Here is a 21,505-nt window from a genome sequence, read left to right as displayed (position 1 = left end):
ATCACTCGCTTCTCAACTTACTATAAGCTGGGTTGACAGGTCATTCCCCTGAATTCTCAGGTAGGCCTCATACAACATGGCCGTTGCTGGACCTAATGGGTGCATCTCAAGACTTATCAGAGATTTTAAAACCTCTGACTCATCTCCTACCCTCTCCTTCTTGAAATACTCTTCATCTTTGGAGTTATGATGCCACGTTTACCTGGTTTTCTTCCGACTTCTCCGAACACCTTTCTCAGGTTCTAGCACAGATTTGTCTTGCTTTTCCTATCTCTAACGTTCTTCCTAGATCTTTCTTCTCTTTTTTGAGATATTTCCATCTACTCCAATGGATGGAATCAATTACCATTTATATACTAATGACTCTCAAACCTTGACCTCCAGCCCAGTGTCTATTTGTCCTGAGCTTCATTAGATTGTTTTCTGAGCACCTCCACTTACTTATTGCATAGACACCTCACCTTCAGCATTTCCAGAGTGTCATCATCTCTCACGAACTCCCTCCTCCACCAAAGCTGTTCTCCTGCACTTTTTTTGTTTTTCAGTGAATGGTTCCATCATCCATTCATTTGCCCAAGAATAAACTCGAATCATTTTTGATACTTTCCTCTCCCTGATTCCTCCATACTCAACCAAAAAATTCCCTCTTGAATACCTGTCACCTCTAGATTGGGGACACCATTTTCTCTCAGCTGGACCCCATAATAGACTTAAACTGGACTTTCAACTTCCACACTCATTCCCATAGAGACAAATCCTGCAGCCTGGGGGATTTCTGGAACCAGAATGTCGTTAAGTATGTCTTTACTCAAAATCATGCAACTGCTCCTCCTCGGTCTTAGAAAAACTTCCAAACCCCTGCATGTTTCAAGTCCTTGTAGAGCCCTTTAGTGCCTTATTTTTTCACATTCTCCTTCCCACTCTGGTCCTCAGTCCCACTGAACATCCCTCTCCTAGAGCATGCCACGTTCAGTCTGACTTTCTGGCCTTGCATCCGCCCATCCCACGCCTGAAGCACTCCTGTCATCCTCTCTCTGCATGTCTGTTAACATCATTTAGGTCAAAGCTTGGGAATCAATCGCTTCCTCTGGGAAGCCATCCCACACTCCCAAGTTTAGGTTAGGTATCCCTGCTCCATACTTCCACAGTAGCAAGCCTTCTCTCTCTTGCAGCACACACCACATGATACTGTATGAGTATGTGTGAATCCCTATAACCAGAAGGTGAGTTTTAGAAGAGCATGTGCTATGTACCACCCTGTGTGCTCAGCATGGTGCCTTATATATAAGAGGTGTTAGAAAATATTTGTTGCATAATGAATGAAGAAAGAAACAGGACTCTAAGAATAAATTAACCTATGCTTATAAAAAGCATGACCAGTAATGGAATGGGTATCTCTTACCTTAAAAAATCCTACATCTCTCTTCATCTTGGGCCTGATATTTCAGTTCCCCTTCGCAGAAAAATTGCTTAAAAGTGTTGATTAAGTTACCACCTTAACTTACTACTTCCTCATCCATTCTCTCTGAGGCCCAATGTAGTCAGGCTTCCATTCCCACCACTTACAAAGGTAGCTAACTTCATCAGAGCTACCGGCAAGCCTGATTGGCCCAACATAGTGTTCTCCTATCTACCTATTCAAGAGCTCTATAGTTTCAACAAGTGGGCCACTCCTCCTTCTTGAAGCCCTGGCATCTAGAATTTACACGCCATCACACCCACCTGGTTTTCCTTGTTGTCCCTGGTACTCCTTCTCAGTGTCCTTTGCTGGCTCCTCCTCTTCTGTTCGACCTTTAAACACTAACACATTCAAAAGGTCCACTCTTGTTAAACACCCCACAGGTGATCTCGCCTAGTCAGTCCAGGGCTATAAATGCCCAAGTAGCAGCCATGTGCTGTGGTCTCCTGAATCTCTACCTCTCCCTTATTCTGGACACTTAGAACCATCCATATACTTGACTTCTCCGTTTGGATATCAAAGAAGCATCTCACACTCACTGTGACAGAAATAAACTCTTGATTTCTCCAAAACTTATTCATCTACCAGTCTTGTTCATCATAATAAATTACAACAACTTCTCAACTGCTCAAGGCAAAAGAGAAATTCTCCCTAATTTGTCTTTTGCTCACCCCACACATCCCCAATATTTACAAATATTTTAAAAAGTCCCTGATTGGTTATGCCATTGCTATAACCCTGGTCCAAACTACCATAGTACCGTATCTGAACTCCCACAAAAGCATCCTAATTGGCTCTCCTGTTTTCCTCATTCTCCCATGTAACCAGATCATATTACTCCTCTAATTTAAGCCGTCTAGGCAGGCATGGTGGCAGGTACCTATGGAGCCAGCTACTCAGGAGGCTGGGGCAGGAGGATCTCTTGAGCTTTGGAGTTTTAAGACCAGTCTGGGTGACATAGCAAGACCCTTTTTCAAATAAAATAAAAATGAAGCCTTCCAATGGTTTCCCAGTACATGTCTCCCAGTGACATAGCAAGACCCTTTTTCAAATAAAATAAAAATGAAGCCTTCCAATGGTTTCCCAGTACATGTCTCCCAGTGACATAGCAAGACCCTTTTTCAAATAAAATAAAAATGAAGCCTTCCAATGGTTTCCCAGTACATGTCTCCCAGTGACATAGCAAGACCCTTTTTCAAATAAAATAAAAATGAAGCCTTCCAATGGTTTCCCAGTACATGTCTCCCAGTGACATAGCAAGACCCTTTTTCAAATAAAATAAAAATGAAGCCTTCCAATGGTTTCCTAGTACATGTCTCCCAGTGACATAGCAAGACCCTTTTTCAAATAAAATAAAAATGAAGCCTTCCAATGGTTTCCCAGTACAGCTGTTGAATCTGCTTGGCTCAGCTTCGCCTAGCCTGCTTCTCAAAACCAGCTCAGGCCAACACAATCCAGCCACACTAGGCTGCTTTTGCAAGTTGAATTCACCAAGCTTCCCTCTACCTTTCAGTTTTTCCTTGATCTCCTGCCTTAAACCAGAATGCTCTTACCCTGCTCTCTGCATAGCAGCCCTAGTGTTATTCAATCAGTCCTAAATTGTCCCTCTGCAGTTAAAGAAGTCACCCACTCTACTGAGCCACCCCAGCCCACATAAACCCACTTGAATCCTCCATTTAGCACTTACCACATGCCGATATTTTTCTTGAAAACATATATATATATATAGAAATTTCCTAAGTTAAACATAAGCACCAAGGGTTTGTGAAGCTTACTGGAGTTGTTCACCTTAGTATTTTCTTACCTGAAGTAGTACATGACACAAAGTAGGTCTTGGGAAACATGCTGCAAGAATGAATCAAAGGACAGATTCATCTGTACTCATAAAAATTGACCATTTGGTGTAATAAAGTGGTAAATGTGAATTGACCTGTACTTCTGGAATATTTTTTAATGAAAATATCAAACCCCCAGGAAGTTTTTGGTTTTGTTTTGTTTTGTTTTGTTTTTGCAGTACTGGGGATTGAACCCAGGGCCTCATGCATACTAGGCAAGTGCTCTATCACTAAACTACATCCCCAGAAAAGACCTCTTGGAAGTTTGGGCAATAAAACATACAGAATGAGGCAGACAGCAGAGCTACAGGGTAGAACTTGTCCCCACTATTTAAAATCCTACTTAACTGAAGAAAAGGCTAACAATTCCAATGTTTTGGAAATATCTTAAAATATTCTCAAATTTGAAAAGGGTTGTTTTGTTCTGCATTTGATCCATTAACTTTTTACCTTGTAATATGACACTGTTGACGCAATAGGTAAGCCCTTGTGCAGTAAAGGGCAAGGAAAAAAAAAAAAAAAAAAACATTGGACTAGTGAGGGCTACTCACCCCACAAGCCAACAGCAAGAACATGTGAGTATTTTTTCTGCTATTTTCTTCCCATGCTAATTCAACATACATCACAGAACCTCAATGATCAGATTATTCATTAAAATGTAATACCTCTTATAGGGCACAATGGAGCACACTTGTAATCCCAGTGGTTCAGAAGGCTGAGACAGGAGGAACAAATTCAAGGCCAGCCTCAGCAACTGGCTGGTGCCCTTAACTTAGTGAGATTCTCTCTCAAAATTAAAGAAAAAAAAATTAAAATTAAAAGGCTGGGATGAGGCTCAGAGGTAAAATGCCCTTGGGTTTAATAACCAATACCAGGAAGATAAACACATAAAAATAAGATAAAATGCCTCTCCTCCAAAGATACACTTATTTAAAAACTTCAAAATATTCCATTTCTCTTATAAATCATCCATATGCTTTCATCTACCACTTTAACATGACTCTACAAATATATGGTGGTATTAAACTCTCACTCTCATATATGTTAAAAACAACAAATGTGGTTATCTTTTTATCAAAATTTCCCTGAATGATTTAGAAAAAATGGAAGTCATTCAGAGAAATTATAATTGCTGATGTTGAAATCAGATCACAAAAGTTATCTAAGGGCACACTTAGAACGCCCTCCAAATTTCAGAATGTTAGATCACAGACTAAAACCATCAAATGCTTATAAATTAATAAACTACATTAGCTTCTTAGTTCCCCATTTTCAAAGTGATATTTTGAACTTTAATTTTTTTTTCTGATACACTACTTCAAACTCTGAATAATTACAACCCTGCCCAACACAGATGCATACACAAAAGCTCAGAAAATCTTCTATCTCTCATGGGGCTAATTAAAAAGGATTTTTTATTTCTATAAGGAATGAATGAGATCTTTGTTAACCCACTTTAACAGGACTCTAAATGACCCTGGATTTATCTTGCCCTAGTTTTCAAAATGTAACTGACCCAGAATAATATAATCTTATCTCCAAACTCCTGGCAGAAACAGAACTAAAGTTCCCAGAAGCCAAAATCAAACATGCAACCTAAGAAAAAATAATAATATATACATATGTATCTTTTTCCTGAAAATTATTATATACTACAAACACCACAAGAGCTCTTATTTTATTTTCACTTAATCGGTGTTTTTTAAAGATGATAAAGCTTTATAATGCCAAGGCAAACAATCTTCCAAGAAAACACAGCAAAGGACGATATCAACTACTACGATTATCAGAACTTCCTGGAAGCTTTGTGTTATTATGGTACAACACTGATAGCCAGTGAAGGACTGTAACTTGATTGTTTTCTCTGGGTGTAATAATCATCCAACCAGCCAAAACAGACCCCAGGCGTGATTTGCTTTTACTCATAATAATTGAGCAGGCTAAACTGGTTAGGGAACCAAAATAATTTATTAACTGTTAATACACGTCTCTTTCTTACCCCTCATGCATCATTTCCATCAAAATCTCACTTAGAAATTTTCTTGCAAAGGGATAAAAATTCCACTCGGAAGATTTTTTTATTAATCCAGTTCCTCACAGGGATTCATTCACAGCCACAGGTAGAACAGACTTTGTCTTAGAAACATGATACTAAACATACCAATACCTCACTGACTCATGTCTAAAGAAATCTGTGTTTCCATCCTGACCTGCCAATTTTTCTGAACATTGAATGATTCTTTTAATTCAGGATAATTTACAGGACTTCGTGTTTTATACTGGAATGGCCGTTTCATTATTCATTATGCAATTGTTTACTGAAGGCCTAAACTATTCAGAAATTTCACTGGCCATAAAAGATATGGCAGTATTATACTCAGGGCACCAAATGTGCACATGGAGGAATTCAGGACTATTGAAGTAAGTGATATTCAAAAACAAAAGGAAACCCCAGGAAAAGCAGCAATTACATGGAGCTAAGTCAGAAGACAACAAACCCCAGGGAAGCCTTGACCAAATTTTGGGTTTTTTTTTTAAACAATGATTGGAATACATCACTCATCTTCCAAATAATGTGATATGAATTCAATTTTTATTCTTTACCTCCCTAAAATTGAAACATGAAAAGATAACCCAGACAACAATGCTAGCCATACTTTGGTTGGATTTCTACGATAGATAACCAAAATGTAAAGTGATCGGATCTGCATCCTTGGCACTTCCACACGGCATCCACAGGCAAAGGAAAACTTGCTTTTTAAAAGTGCTTGATCTAGTTTCCTTTGTATCCTTATCACTCAACGCCCTGCACATAGTTGGCCTTCAGCATTTTGTAAGTCATGGTAAATTAAACATTATGTCTTATTATGATGCTTCCAACCTAACCTACTAAATCTGGATAATGTTTTTTACTCCAAGAGTAGAATATTTTTAATTGACAGATATCACTGTGTGTTTTTATCATGTACAATATGATTTGATTTTTTTTTGGGAGAGGGAATACCAGGGATTGAACCCAGGGGCGCTTAACCACTGAGCCACATCCCCAGCCCTATTTATTTATTTATTTAAAAAAATTGAAGTGGGGGGAGACAGGGTCTTACTAAATTGCTGAGGCTGGCTTTGAATTTGCAATTCTCCTCAGCCTCCTTAGCTGCTGGGATTACAATCATGCATCACTACACCAAGCTGTGTGCACGTACATTATAGAATGGTTAAATATGATAATTAACAGATGCAAAACCTCATACAGTTACATTTTTGTGAGCGTATAGCATCCACTCTGTTTACATTTTTTAAGAATACAACATATCATCATTAACTATAGTCACCTTGCTGTACAATCAGTCTCTTGACATTTATTCCTCCTATCTAATTTTAATTATGTATCCTTAACCTGGATAATTTTTTTTCTGGGGTGTTTTTTGTTTGTTTTTGTTTTTTTTTTTTTGGTACTGGGGATTGAATCCAAGAACGCTTAACCACTGGGCCACATCCCCAATACTTTTTATTTTTTATTGTGAGACAGAGTCTTGCTTAGTTGCCTATGGTCTTGCTAAGTTGCTGAGGCTGGCTTAGAACTTGTGATCCTCCTGCCTCAGCCTGCCAAAGCAATGGGACTACAGGCATGCACCACTACATCTAGCTAGATAATTTTTTCCCAGATAGATAATTTTTAATGTTATTCCAAATAAGAAATAAAGTGAAAGCCTCCCTTCAGATGAATACTCAGTAAATAATGAATATATTTAAATGGATAATAACCTAACTATAGAGACTCACATTTCACTGTGGAGCCCTATCACGCTATGATATGCACCCACAAGACACAGAGGGTTTTTCAATGTTTTACAATACATCATCTAAGTGACAGCAGCACTGAATATGAGATATGTACATTATTTGAAATGACACAGTAACTGGGCTGAACATGTTTCTATACAGATCCATGCAGATGGTTAACCATTCACCAGCCTCTTGGCAGGATTGCAAGAAAGGTAACTTCTTGTGTGGTGGTAAAGGTAATAGAATACACTCCTTCCTAACTCATTGTCTAATTCAGGATAACATTCTGCAGCTAGATGCTGATTTTCTAAGGCATTACCTATATCATTTTTAAAAACAAAATAATTTGCTGTGTTACATAAATTATTTCCTTTTATGACCATAAAATGTTGTTTCAGACAAAATATGCAGTAATTATTTCCATAGGATAAAAGGGAAAGAAATAGGGCTGGGGCTGTAGCTTAGTGGTAGAGCGCTTTCCTCGCACTTGTGAGGCCCTAGGTTCAATCTTCAGCACTACATAAAAATAAAGACATCGTGACAATCTACAACTAAAAAAATATTTTTTAAAAGAGGGGGAAAGAAACACTACTTTTTCAAGGGACAAATCCAAATGGAAAAATTTAAAGATTCTATAATGAATGCATTTTGGTGGGGAAGGGGAGTACCAGGGATTAAACCTGGGGGCCCTTAACCACTGGGAAACACCCCAGGCCCTTTTTTTTTTTTTTAATATTTTTAGTTGTAGATGTTCACCATACCTTTGTTTATGTAGCTTTTTTTTATGTGGTGCTGGGGTTCGAACCCAGTGCCTCACACATGCTAGACAAGTGCTCTACCAATGAGCCACAATCCCAGCACCCCCAGCCCTTTTTTATATTTTATTTAGAGACTGGGTCTTGCTGAGTTACTTAGGGCCTTACTAAGTTACTAAGGCTGGCGTTTTGTTTTTGTTTTTTTTTAAATAATGTTGTTGGATTTTTTTATACCTTTGGTTTATGTATGTATGTATGTATTTATGTATGGTGCTGAGGATAGGACCCAGGGCTTCACACATGCTAGGCAAGTGCTCCCTCCAACTATAAGCTATAACCCCAGCTCCCTATGGCTAGCTTCTGAACTCACAATCCTCCTGCCTCAGCCTCCCAAACCGCTGGGATTACAGGCATGCACCACTCACCCAGATTATAATGAATGCCTTTGAATAGTCTAAATTTCCATACTTTAAATTTGTTTAAAATGTGGATCCTTTAGATTAAGACAAAATGCCCTGAACTAAAATTCAATTCTTACATCAACGCACTCAAAAGCATAAATACAATTCCCTTTTCTTCCCAACCACTCAAACATTCCCCCTGCTAGACCAAAGAACCTAAATATCGCCCTCAAAAAGTACCTCCAAATCCCTTTATACAAATATTTTCTCAAAGACAATACAAAAATGAAGAAAAAGGAGGAAATCGATTACTGACAAAGCACCCCTGGTTTTCAGGCCTGCCGGCCTTCAGTCCCTGCACACATGGGATACCTGTTCTCACAGCTTATCAATGATGAATCACCACATTTCAATTCAGGCATTTTAATTTTTTTTTTTTTTGAGTGCATTATTTCGAGCCAAGGTGTGGCCACAATTCCCTCACCTCAGATGAAGTTTTGCTCAAATAAAGTAGGCTTTATAACTTAATTAGACCATCATACTACCTCTATCTGCCTCTTAAAACAAAACCAAAAAAATGTTCTGAAATGAAAATGGGGGAAAAACTTTCTTATGAGCATTGATCTTGAACCTCTCAAATTACACAAAGTCTCCATTCTCAAATTACCCCAAGGATCAGTAAATGACATGTAGTACTGGCTTCCCACTTCTTCCCCATGGATGATGCATCAGGCACTATGATCCTTGAAATACATCATGTAAGTAAATTACTCAGACTGGCTAGTTCCTAGATATGACATTTTCCTTGCTAAATAGCTCATACTAGTCTTCTATTGTAAAGCAGATTGTATGACCTAGTTATAATCCAAAGCACGTTATATTTCTAGTAATTTGCTAATTATTTTGAGCAATTTATAATCCTGAGATCACTAAGGTGAGCTGAAGATGTCCATCCACATTCTAGATTTAAGTTTGCTCTAGACAGAAGAGAGTAAGGCTGAGACCTAATAGACTCTCAGAGAAAGGTGGAAGGGAAATTATGCCTACCAAATTGTTCTTTGAAGTGTGTCAGAGGGAGTGCTATACAGTGAAAAGAAAACTATACTCCAAGTCAAAACCTAGTTGCTCATCAGCTGTGTGACTCTGGGAAGATTATCCAGATGTCCTGAGCCACAGCATCTCTGTTCACCAAACATATAAAGATCTACCTTATCATATGGTTGTAAAGATCAAGTGAGATAAAGTAGATCCCATGAGATAATGCAAAAGTGCTAGTAAGCTAGAACATGCTATGGGAGGCTCACTCTGTAGTGGGGAACAAAGTATTATTAAATACAGTAATTATAATACTATGAATGTTGAAACAGACATAAGAAAACAGAGGGAACACATACTTCAGCCTCACAGAGAAGAGCTCAGGCTGAGGAGGCTGAGGCTGGCTGACCCTGGGATGGATGAGTTGGACTCCATTGTTACAGAAGAAGTCAGGGCTACAAGAGAACAACCTGAGCAAACACACTCACTCTTGGGCAAGGGAGATTATGCCCGTTGGAAAAATGTGGGGGCTAAAACACAGTGTGCCTACAGAGGTGTGGTGGGAGACGACAGCAGAGAGAAAGGCAAGCACCAGATCAGAGAGGACCTGTGCCTACACCAAGAAGTCTAAACCCATCCTGTGAGTGTTGGGAAGACATTGAAGAGACGTTTCAAAACAACACAACAACAACAACAACAACAACAAACAGTAATACCAAAACTCCTGGTTTACAAATTTTTCCTATATACCAGGAGGTTTCTGCTCTAGCTGGGTGTTCCTGGACAAAGATTTTAACACAAAGATCTGTGGCCATAAATATATAAAAAGAAATAATGCTAGCTCGGGAGACACGGCGGGTGTTAAAGCTCTTGTGGCATTATGCTTCACTGGGGCTATTGGACTGACATTTCTTGAGCTGGGATGTGCCTTGGAGGATTATGGTATAAACTCGCCCTTTTTTGTCCTGTTTTTTCACACCATCTCCCCTATTCCCCATTTCATCTCCAAAAGAGTCACATATGACTGTAACACAACCAGCAGTGCATATTTCTTCACTACTGGAATTGTTGTTTCTGCCTTTGGATTTCCTGTTATTCTTGCACATGTGGCCAGGATCAAATGGGGAGCCTTGTACTGGGAGGCAACACTGTCATTTTTCTTACAATTCAAGGTTTTTTTCCTGGTATTTGGAAGAGGAGATGATTTTAGCTGGGAGCCATGGTAGCACTTTATTTTGATAGAGAACCCTGTATTTCTTAAGATTTGTACTGTATGTATATGTACCCATGGCATTTTACTATGGGATTTAATATGCTGTTTTTTTTATACCTTTATATCATGATCACTCTAAGGAAGACTTCCTAAGTAAAAGATTAGTTTTATTCCTAGACAGTGGACCACTATTTTTACTGAAGTTGAACTATGTTATTTGTTTGGCTGTTCACATAGTCAAACAGCTGCTCATTTGTACAGGCCACCTAAACCTTTTGTGTGGAGGTATGCTTAGATAGGTGAAGACATTGAAGCAGGTCTTTTATAGCTCAGAAAAACTTGGCTCCCTCTGTGTTGCAGACCCTTGCTTCTCAGAATGTGGTCCACAGACCAAGAGCACTAGCATCTCCTAGCTTATTGGAAATATAAAATCTGAAGCTCCTCTGCCCACCACCCAGACCCAGTGCATTTTGATGAGTGAATCATATTCACATTAGAGTTTGAGAAACTTTGTTATAAACATCATACCTAGCTTCCTTGTCTTCCCCTTGGATCCATCACTTACCCTCTTTGGGAGTTCTGCTCATTTGAGGGAAAAAAATATCCTTATGTTGAGGAAGGGTTCAGACTCTCTTTGGTGTTTGTGAACTGTTCCAAACTGTAATATATGGGCTATTTCCCAAATTTGTGGAAAGTGTTTTCAGTGGGAAGCAGATATGTCCATCATCTGAAAGGCGGTGCCTTTTTCACAGTGCAAGAGCAAAAAATAACCCAAGCCCCACTGGTATGCAGGAGAGGAAGGCTAGGCTGGAACCAGTGCCTGCTTTAATTATGAGGAGAGAAGAAGAGACAGGCATCACTTTTAAATTTCCCTTATTAGTCTTGCACTTCTTCCTAACCCCTTCCTAATGCTACCTTATCCCAACTCCTCAGCAGTTCTGATTTGCCCTTTCTTCTTGATGGCTCTGCCCTTCTCCTTTCTCAAGAAATACTGGAGCCAAGTGAGCAAGCCAAAAGTGAACTGCTGGAGTTTATTTACATGTTGATGTACTTAATGGTATTTCATTCAAAACTTTATGCCACCTTTAAATAAATCATGGGAAATACATGTCATGTTGTATCTTATAATCATAGTTTTACTAGCTCATCTTTTTTTCCACAAACCCACTGAGAAAAGAAAATATAGGAAATAGAACCACTTGATAAGAAGAAAAACCGATGGTTTTAAAACATTAATATGGCAGTTGACATGTGTACAAAGCACTTCCACCTTGAGGCTTGTGATCTTAGTAATTAGCACACCCTTTGTTTGTTGGTGTGACATTGGAACCAGAAGAGAAAAGTGATATCTAAAAGAATAATGAGTAATGTTGTTTTTTTGGCCTTGTACATGATTTCATGTTTTCAATATTCTGTGAATACATAGAATTATTGAAGTAGTCATTTGCAATATTTACATTGGGAAGATTATTTAAATACTTTGTAATTTTAACTGACATTTTTAATCATGACACTTGCACTTTATATTATAATAAATTTCACTTTTAACACAAAAAAAAAAAGAAAGAAAAAGAAATGACAATACATTTATGGAGTCCTTATTCTGTGCCAAGCACTGTGCTGTGTCCTTTGTGTCTCTTTCTCTTTGGGAAAACTGAAATGAAGGCATGATCATCCATATTATGCAAATGAGGAAACTGAGGTTCAAAAAAAGAAGTCTCCTGTCTAAATTCAAAGAACCAATAAGCAGCAGAGCCACCACTAGAAATTAAATCTAGCTGTTTATTTTAGCCAAAACACTACAAAAAAAAAAAAGCAAGAACACTATTTTTTTCATTTAAATGAAAATTTGATTCCAACTACTTCTGAATATTATGAGGTATTATAAAAATTAAAGATTTGGGAGGTCAGGCATGGTGGCACACACCTATAATCCTAGAGGCTGAAGCAGGAGGATCTCGAGTTCAAAGCCAACCTCAGCAACTTAGCGGCCCTAAGAAACTCAGTAAGACCCTGTCTCTAAATAAAATACAAAAAAGATCTGAGGATGTGGTTCAGCGGTTAAGTGTCACTGGGTTCAATCCCCATTACCAAAAAAAGAAAAAAGAAAAATTTTAAATTCTACCTCCCAACAACTTAAATGTTTCTTACTCTATACAAATCACAGTATTTACTTTTTTTTTTTTTTTGGTGGTGGTGCTGGGGATTGAACCCAGGGCTCTATGCATGCTAGGCAAACACTCTACCCATTAAGCTATATCCCCAGCCCCCAAAATCATAGTATTAACTTTTAAAAGACTGATATAGATATAACCTATTCCATTAATAGATTTCCATCTTAACCTCAAGGACAAGAAGCTAATCAATCAAAAGACATTTTTAATCAAGAAAATATTAGAAAAGCATCTTAGAATCCTTATCATAAATGACTAAAAAAAACTATGACTTTTAAGTATTGTCTTAAATATTTGTATAGTACTATCCATAATCTTAATATTACTTTAAAATATATAGTTTTATAAATATAAATTTTTTTCAATAGCCTTAGTTCTTCTATACTAACTAACTCTACAATTCCAATATTTGTTTTATCAACAACATAAAGTCTAGTGGCTAAGGAATTTTCAAATTATCAAACTCCATAAAAAGCACTTAAAAAAAAAAAGTAGTACTTTGAGATGCACATACAGAATTCACATGATTGACAGATCCTTCCCATATAACATTCTAATAGTCCTTTCTTTTTTTTTTTTTTTTTTTTGGTGGTGGTGCTTTGAGGCAGAATAGGCAAAAATAAGGATTTGCATTTAAAAGAGGCTGTGCAAAAAGTACAAAATAATGCCAAGCAAACTATGGCTAACCAATTGTTAATGCAAATAAAATGCATACTTTCAGAGTAAGAAATCAGAGATATCAAATTCCCAGAGAGCCAGACAGGAATAAAGACATTTAAGTGCTACAGACTGAAAGAGTTCTACAGTTGGAAAAATACAGATAGATCTTTTAAAAAAACATGAGAGAGAGAGAAAGCAGTAGGATTTGTGAAGAAGGGAGGGTTAGTTTTCCACAGGGTCTGTGGGTGTTACCCCATGGGATCTTCATTACCTTGCAGTGACACCTGGAGATGGTCAATGCCCAAGGCAGCCTGTTGATCTCTGTGGGGAAGGTCAGGACTAGATGCCATTTTTTTTGACTCGATGGAGATTATCTCATGTCCATCTCAGTTACAGAAGTGAACTGAAAGTGAAAAGGGAGAAATGTTCATTAGGGACTCCGAAGCTCTGTATTTCTGATAAATGTACCCTGACAAGAAAACAGCAACAAGCAAACACTGCCCTCCAAAAGAAGTGCACGCAGGTTTCTGGGAGTGTTTCCGCAGTTCATGGGGAACAAAGTAACCTACGCCTTCTCTTTGAATCACAATCAAGATTTTGCCCTGTGACCTATTCAAGCGCTTTGGAATTGCTGGCAGAACTCCAAAAGAACTAGTATTGTGGATTCCATACCAGCCATGAAAAGGAAACTGAAATTCAGTAACTTTCTAGAGGAAACAAAGTGGACATAAACTGTATCTTAGGCATTAGCCTGTGTGTTGTTAACCTTCAACCACCGAGAATTTTCTTCAAAACATTTTATTTAATTTAGTTCCTTTTCTGATCCATAAATGTTGCCATTCACTGGCAACAAGAGCTGAGACTGCATTAACTTACATCTATCTATTATATTATTTTCCCAAGTACTTATTTTTCCACCTACACATTTCTCCCTTGCCTCTTGAGTCTCTTGAATCTTACTTACTTACTTACTTAGGTATTTTGTTTTGTGGTGCTGGGGATTGACTCCAAGGCTTCATGCAGAAGAAGCAGGTGCTCTATCTCTGAGTTACACCCTGCTCTTCACCTTGAATCTTAATTATTCGAATAAACTCCTTACATCACAACTCTAAAAAAGCAATGGATGTGTGTATGTGTGTGTCTACTAATTTCTGGGGACTGAGAATAAAATATTGACTTCACTCAAGAGGATAATTAAATAATAGAATAAACCTAAACAGGGGCTGGGGTTCTGGCTCAGTAGTGGAGCGCTTATCTAGTATGTGTGAGACACCAGGTTCGATCTTCAGCACCACATAAAAATAAATAAATAAAATAAAGTTACTGTGTCCATCTACAACTAAAAAAAACTTTTAAATTAAAGAATAAAATTAATCTGGGCTGGGGTTGTGGCTCAGCGGTAGAACACTCGCCTAGCATGTGCGAGTCCCTGGGCTGGATCCTCAGCACCACATAAAAATAAATTAAAGGTATTGTGCCCAACTACAACTAAAAACAAAACAACAACAACAAAAAAACTTAGAATAAAATTAATCAAATATATAAAATGTATGCCCAGGGTTTAGGATGTAGCTCAGTGGTTCAGTACTTGTCTATGATGTGCCCAGTCCTATGTTTGATTTCCAGTTCCACAATCGATCAATCAATAAAGTAAGATGGAAGTACAGCTTTGTAACCAAGCAAGTACTGGATGAAGTTAATGTTAGAATCTGTGTGTCGGGTGTGGCTCAGGGTAGAGCACTTACCTAGCATGTTAGAGGCCCTTGGTTCAATCTCTAGCTGCAGGATGGGGATAGAGGAGGTGAAGGTGGAACAGAGGTGGGGAAACAGTGTTGAATATGTGAACATGTACTGTAAAATACCCTAACTCTGCTATAACTAGAAATTTATCATAATAAAATGCTGAAAGGAAAGTCAAAAAATAAATCTGAGGCCAACAGCTAGATACAATCAGTCATATTAAATGTTAAACAGACTATTTTTAAATATGAAGAGGATAAAAATCATTAAACAGTTCAAAACTCTTTCCATTTCTTCCTCCCCAATGTTTATTATCAAAACCACTCCTTCTATTATCTTTCCTGTAGATCACTATTATTAAAGATTTTATCTACCAAATAAACTTTATCAATAATTCAGTTGCTTACCCTCTGAATTAAGATGCATCAGAACCAGACAGACTTAACAGAGTGGCTCTACTGAGTTGATTCATTCTAACTAAAAAGATTAACTTATTAGTTCCCAAGGGCCTGATTATATCTAGCTGTAGCCTGGTGACAAAGAAAGACAGAGGTCCTCAGCCTTGTGATATACTGAGGACATTCACTATCCCTTTCCACATCCTCCAGCTCCTAAACCCAAAGTGGAGACAAAGTACTACTTCATTTTCACAGAAGAAAAACTGAATCCAGAATGAATTTCCTAAGGATAGCTATTGTTTTATCCAGGGCTATTTTTAAAGGGGAGGGGGGGATAATAACAATAGTAGCAGCCATCTTATGCAGCACTCACTATATATAGGCACTGTTCAATGCACTTTGCATATACCACCCTTTATAAGAACTGTCTGAGCTCGGTACTGCAATTATCCCCACATTTGAGAAGACAACCAAGAAGCTGGGCATGGTAGCACATACCTGTAATCCCAGCAGCTCAGGAGACTGCGGCAGGAGGATTGCAAGTTCTAAGCCAGCCTCAGCAACTTAGCAAGGCCCCAAGTAAATCAGGAAGACCCTGCCTCTAAATAAAATACAAAGGGCTGGGGATGTGGCTCAGTGGTTAAGTGCCCCTGAGTTCAATCTCCAGTAACCCTCCACCAAAAAGACAACTAAGATGCACAAATATGATATGCAGTTGTCTAAGGACACACAGCTAATAAACGATAGAGCCAAGATTTGAATCTAGGTGGTCTGGGCTTCCAAGTTTATACTCTAAATCAATACATGACCATACTCCCACAGATAGCTAGAAGTTTGCCATGTGTCATTTATTCCTTTTTTTTTTTTCTTAATAGTACTAGGGACTGAACCCAGGAGCACTGTGCATTGAACTACATGCCCAGCTTTTTTTGTCTTTATTTTGAGACAAGGTCTCTAAGTTGTCCAGGCTAGCATTGAACTAGAAATCCCCCTGCCTCATCCATCCAAGTCACTGGGATTGCAAGCATGCACTACCACACTCAGTTGTTCTTTTATTCACTTACTCAACAAACATTGCTATGTACTAGAAGCTGATCTCAAAGAATCCAATCTGAGAATAACAACTAAATACAATATGAAGCACAATTCTCTAAGAGAGGAGTGTAGGGGATTCTTTGTGACCAAGAAGGTATGCCTGCTCCATCACTTGAAGGTAGAGATAGTTAGGCAGCTGCAATGGACAGAATTTGTATTCCCTCAAGATTCCAATTGAAATTCTCACCCCCAGGTATTAGGTGGTGGGGCCTTTGAGAGATGACGTCATGAGGCAGGAGCCCTATGAATGGGATCAGTGCCTTTAGTTTTAAAAAGGGTGGAGAGAGACCTGTATCTACTTCCACCATGCCAGGTTACAGTAAGAAGTTGGCTATCTATGTGGAAGTGGGTCCTCACTAGACCCTGTCTCTGCTGCCAACTTGATCTTAAACTTCCAAGCCTATAAAACCATGAGAAATACAGTTCTGTTGTTTTGTTTTGTTTTTTAATTTTTACAGTAATAGGGATTGAACTCTGGGCCTCACACACACTAGGCAAATATTAAGAGCAGCCTAAATGAACTAGGACAGGAGTTATACATATTAAAACAGCATGTCACTCTAAAAAATCTCATCACTGTTGGCATTATTTGGATGATACCTTGGACTTGGTAAGAGTTTCTCTGAAAACCACTTACTGCCACTACTAATCAAATATAAAGTACCAAATATAGGGGAAATAATACATATTTTCTTATTTATAAGAAAACATTTCTTATTTATGAAAGTATTTCCTATTTATATTACAAATAAAAACAAAAGAATAAATAATATGTTAATAACAAGCTAATAACCAAATTAAGAAATATTCCCATCTAGACAGATGTATGGAATTTACTGTATTGTATGTTAAAGCTGTAGGAAAAATTTGGTAAAAATGGCAAAAATAAAAAAACAGACTTTAAGATAACTAGATGTCTCAGTTTGATTTTTACTGTAAAAATGTTTTTAGCAAACATGTCAATAAAATATAATAATTTTTATACCCTGAAGAACTTCTTAGCACTTCTAAAAACATCCATTAAAAGTAAAACCCAACTTTTGAGTACTGGACCAATGACAAGTGTCATTGGCCCAGATACTGTCTAATTATTTACCAAAACATGCTATAGTGGTGATGAGGATTTGATGAAAGATCTTTTTTTATGATATTCCCAATGCAATTTTATTTGATGACAGAGAGAAAGAGTTGACATTTCCACAGAGGAATTAACTTATCAAACAAGGCCCATCAAAAACTGGAACAGGGTAGAGAAGATAAGTCTGGGGAGATTTCTCGGCTTTACATTGAGAAGCTAGAAAGGCTAAAAAGGGAAGGCAAAAAGGGGTGAGGTTTGGGCTCAGAGTCACAGGGTCTCTGTCAGCCAGACTCCCCAGGACTGAGTCATCCCTGAGTTCTGACTCCAGAGGGGAGCCCAGGGCTGCATCCTCAGGTGGATCTCAGACTGCTGGCCTCCACTGAAACGTCGCCACAATTATGTAAGAAATCAGTGTTTAGAATTAAAATAAATGAGGCTATTCTTAAAAGTGAATAATGGACCTTCTTCAGGAACATAAGGAAAGGTTGGGTAAAGAATAAATGTATTGGCATTAAAGCTTCTAAGATCAAATAAAGTGATGGGGAATTGTGTTTTAAAAATTCATGTACATTAATACACATGCTATTTTGAAACAATCGTGGTTTGCTTATGCAATATATCTTAATATGCCTGTGGTATCTACAAAACCTCAAAACACTGGTGAATTTCCCTTTTTAAAAGAATCTTGGCATTTACTTTGGATTATTATGAATGGAATGCTTTCAAAGAAATCTGAATGGAGGTTATTTCCAATGAGTGCCATTATGGGTGATTTTTATTTTCTACTTTTTGCTGATCTTCATATTTTTAAAATGATAAATACCCATGTCTACTGCAATAAAATTTCTTTTTTTTTCTTTTTATTGAAATAGGGAATAAGGTATTATGTAATTCAGGGTCAGTTTTTCAAACCATATATTATAGAACCTGCATATTTATATCTTCATAATGAGAAAAAAGCCAGGAACAAGTATTAGAAAAAGCCTCTGAGTTTGTTAAAAATTTGGCTGGGGATGTGGCTCAGTGGCCGAGTGCCTCTGAGTTCAATCCCTGGTATCCGCCCCCACTTGCCAAAAAAAAAAAAATCTAAAAACTACTCCCCAAACTTTTTGGTAACTCAATGGGTCTTTCATATTCTCATTATTAGATAGTTTGCTAACAATCCCTGCCAGTCTAACAGCAAGTGAAAAGTCATTGTGTCAATAGTGAGAAATAGGTAGCTACCCTATCTTTAAAGGTTGATCAGAAGGAACACAGTGGCAGGATGTAGTTATGTACATTCACTTTTTTCTTTAACAGTGATTTGAATTCCAGCATTTTTCCTGGGGCACCTCCCTTATTCTTTTTTCTATTCTTCAGCTGCATCACAAGGTCCTTCAAGGAATTGTTAAAGAATCTCCCCTTGATCAGCTAAGTAACAAAGTCATTCATAGCAAATGACAGTTATTAACTTTGATCTGCTTACAACCCCACAGCAGAAAGTTGGTAAGACACTAGTAGTAAGTTTCTTCATTTTTTTCCCCATTAACTTTTTATGTTATTTATCCTGTTGCCATGATTTGATCAGAAGCAACTGGTACAGAGTCCCAGACCAGGTGATTTTTTTAAGGTCTCTGGTAATTCCCCTCCCAGGCACTTTATTCTTATCACCACCACAAAAGGCCAGAATAATCAATCCTATCAATTCACTGTACTTTTGAAAAATAAACATGTCACAATTCTCAGTTTATCATGCTGCTGGACTTGCAATCTCAAAAGACAGCAGTGTCACTCACAGTTCAGTACCAAGGATGCTGCTAAACCACCCACTTAACCCATAATGAGGGCATCCTGTGGGAATGCAGCCACCTCCCTAACAGCCTTCCGCTGGCCTTGACCAAGTCCCAGATGCTCTCCTCTGCAACAAACACTGCTGTAGAATGAAACTGATAAAGCTTTCCTTCAAGAGTGGTTGTTGGAATGCAACAGAAAAACACCTAAAACTAAAATCTACAAAAACAACATTTATTGAGAGCTTACTGCAGGAGATGTACTACAGTATATAAACAGTAGTTAATATAAACCATGAATAAACTTATTAGGATTATCTTTCTCCTTTTTTCTTTCTTTCTTTCTTTTTGTGTATACTGGGGATTGAAGACAGAATCTTATGCCACATTGTTTCTTAATCAGCAGTAAAAAATAAATAAATAAATAAAAGCTAGAAGTTAGGGATATAGCTCAGTGGTAAAACACTTGCCTCACATGAGCAAGGCCCTGAGTTCAATCCCCATCATAAATAAATAAATAAATGCTAGTCACAATACTAAAATTAAGAGCTTTAAAAAAAAAACCACTTGAGGATGAAAACTTCCAAGACTATAAAACCTGGTGGGAAATCAACATAGATCCAGAAAGCCTCAGAAAATGTATCAAGTACCTAAAATACATAGAGACAGAAAGTAGAAATGTAGCTACCAAGTGCTAGGAGAAGTAGGAATGGGGAGTTAATTGTTTTAATTAACTTTTAATTGTTTTAATAGGTATGATGAATCAGTTTTGCAAGATAAAAAGGGCTCTGGAGATGTACACTAGTTTGTGATAATTATAGCAATGTGCTTAATACCACTCAACTGGCCACTTAAAAATGGTTAAGACAGTAAACTTTATGCTATATGTACTTTACCACAATCTTTTTTTTTTTTAAATAAAGTTCTGAGAGAGCCAGTTGTGGTAGCACATGCCTATCTATAACTCCAGCTACTCAAGGCGTCTAAGACAAAAGGATCAGAAGTTCAAGGCCTGCCCAGGCAACAAGGTAAGACTGTAGGAAGGAAGGAAGGAAGGAAGGAAGGAAAGAGGAAGGAAGGAAGGAAGGAAGGAAGGAAGGAAGGAAGGAAGGAAGGAAGGAAGGAAGGAAGGAAGGAAGGAAAGAGGAAGGAAGGAAGGAAGGAAGGAAGGAAGGAAGGAAGGAAGGAAGGAAGGAAGGAAGGAAGGAAGGAAGGAAGGGAGGGAGGGAGGGAAAATAGGGGTTCTGATAGAAACTTTTTCAACCTATAATCTATTTCTACCTAAAGTCTGAGTTGAGTATTAAGGAGGAGGGGGGAGTCATTTCCTGGCATGTAGGACTCCAAAACATGTATGTCTTATATGCATTCACTCTTAGAAAGCTACTGGAGATGTTACTTCAACAAAGTAAGTGGGGCAGGGGGTGAGGCTTAGTGGTAGAGAGCTTGCTTAGCACATGTAAGGCCCTGGTTCAATCCCTAGCACATCAATAAAATAAAATAGTAAAAAAAAGAAGAAAGGGGGGAAGTATTCCAATAAAATAGAATAACTAAATCAATAAACTAAAAACGAGAAAAATAGGAGCGGGGTATCAAACACAGGAGAAGTAAAGGACAGTTCCCAGGATGAGAATTATTGAGGTAAGGAAGAAGGAGGACTTCAAGGGGGTCTGGGAGAGAGGCATAGGGTGAGTGCTGAGGGAGGAAGAGTTAGAAAGGAGGGATGTGAAGACTGGAAGGGTGAGCAGACAGATGAAGTGCAGGACTGACACCTCTCTGAGGTCAAGTTATGGAGAGTAGTGATTTGGATCATGGTCTCTGGCTGCCTCGTCGCTATGGCTGCACTTGCACTAGGAATTTTCTGTGCAAAGGTGCAGGTCAAGATTGCCCAATTGCTGTGGTGACACCCTGTCTGAGGAGGCTCTGTGCAAAGGCACAGAACTATAAGTCTTAGCCTTGAGCTCAGACATCAGCTGCCAGGGATAGAGAATTCTGGACATAATAAGATAACCACAATGTCTCACAAGTGCCACAACCTTCAAGTCTGTCTACTTTGAAGAACCTTTCCCACAAATAAACTTTTGATGATTAAACCTATATAATAAATGAG

The 21,505-nt window shown here is 38.1% G+C and overlaps 1 protein-coding gene and 1 pseudogene across 9 annotated transcripts in view; one reads left to right on the top strand and one right to left on the bottom strand.

Moving 5' to 3' along the window:
• The window catches only part of Syne2 (spectrin repeat containing nuclear envelope protein 2), a 321,684-nt gene that overhangs the window by 256,281 nt on the left and 43,898 nt on the right, over positions 1-21,505 (bottom strand). For all 9 annotated transcript variants that reach the window (XM_078050038.1, XM_078050030.1, XM_078050033.1 and 6 more), the window contains exon 2: positions 13,590-13,721. In XM_078050038.1, coding sequence (XP_077906164.1) covers positions 13,590-13,668 — 79 coding nt within the window. In that variant the 5' untranslated portion in view covers positions 13,669-13,721. The remainder of the gene's footprint in view (positions 1-13,589; positions 13,722-21,505) is intronic.
• LOC101958567 (leptin receptor gene-related protein pseudogene) lies at positions 9,985-11,030 on the top strand (annotated as a pseudogene).

This window comes from Ictidomys tridecemlineatus, chromosome 5, assembly GCF_052094955.1.
Source record: "Ictidomys tridecemlineatus isolate mIctTri1 chromosome 5, mIctTri1.hap1, whole genome shotgun sequence".
NCBI classification, from domain to species: domain Eukaryota; kingdom Metazoa; phylum Chordata; class Mammalia; order Rodentia; family Sciuridae; genus Ictidomys; species Ictidomys tridecemlineatus.
This window is presented reverse-complemented; position numbering and strand designations above follow the sequence as displayed.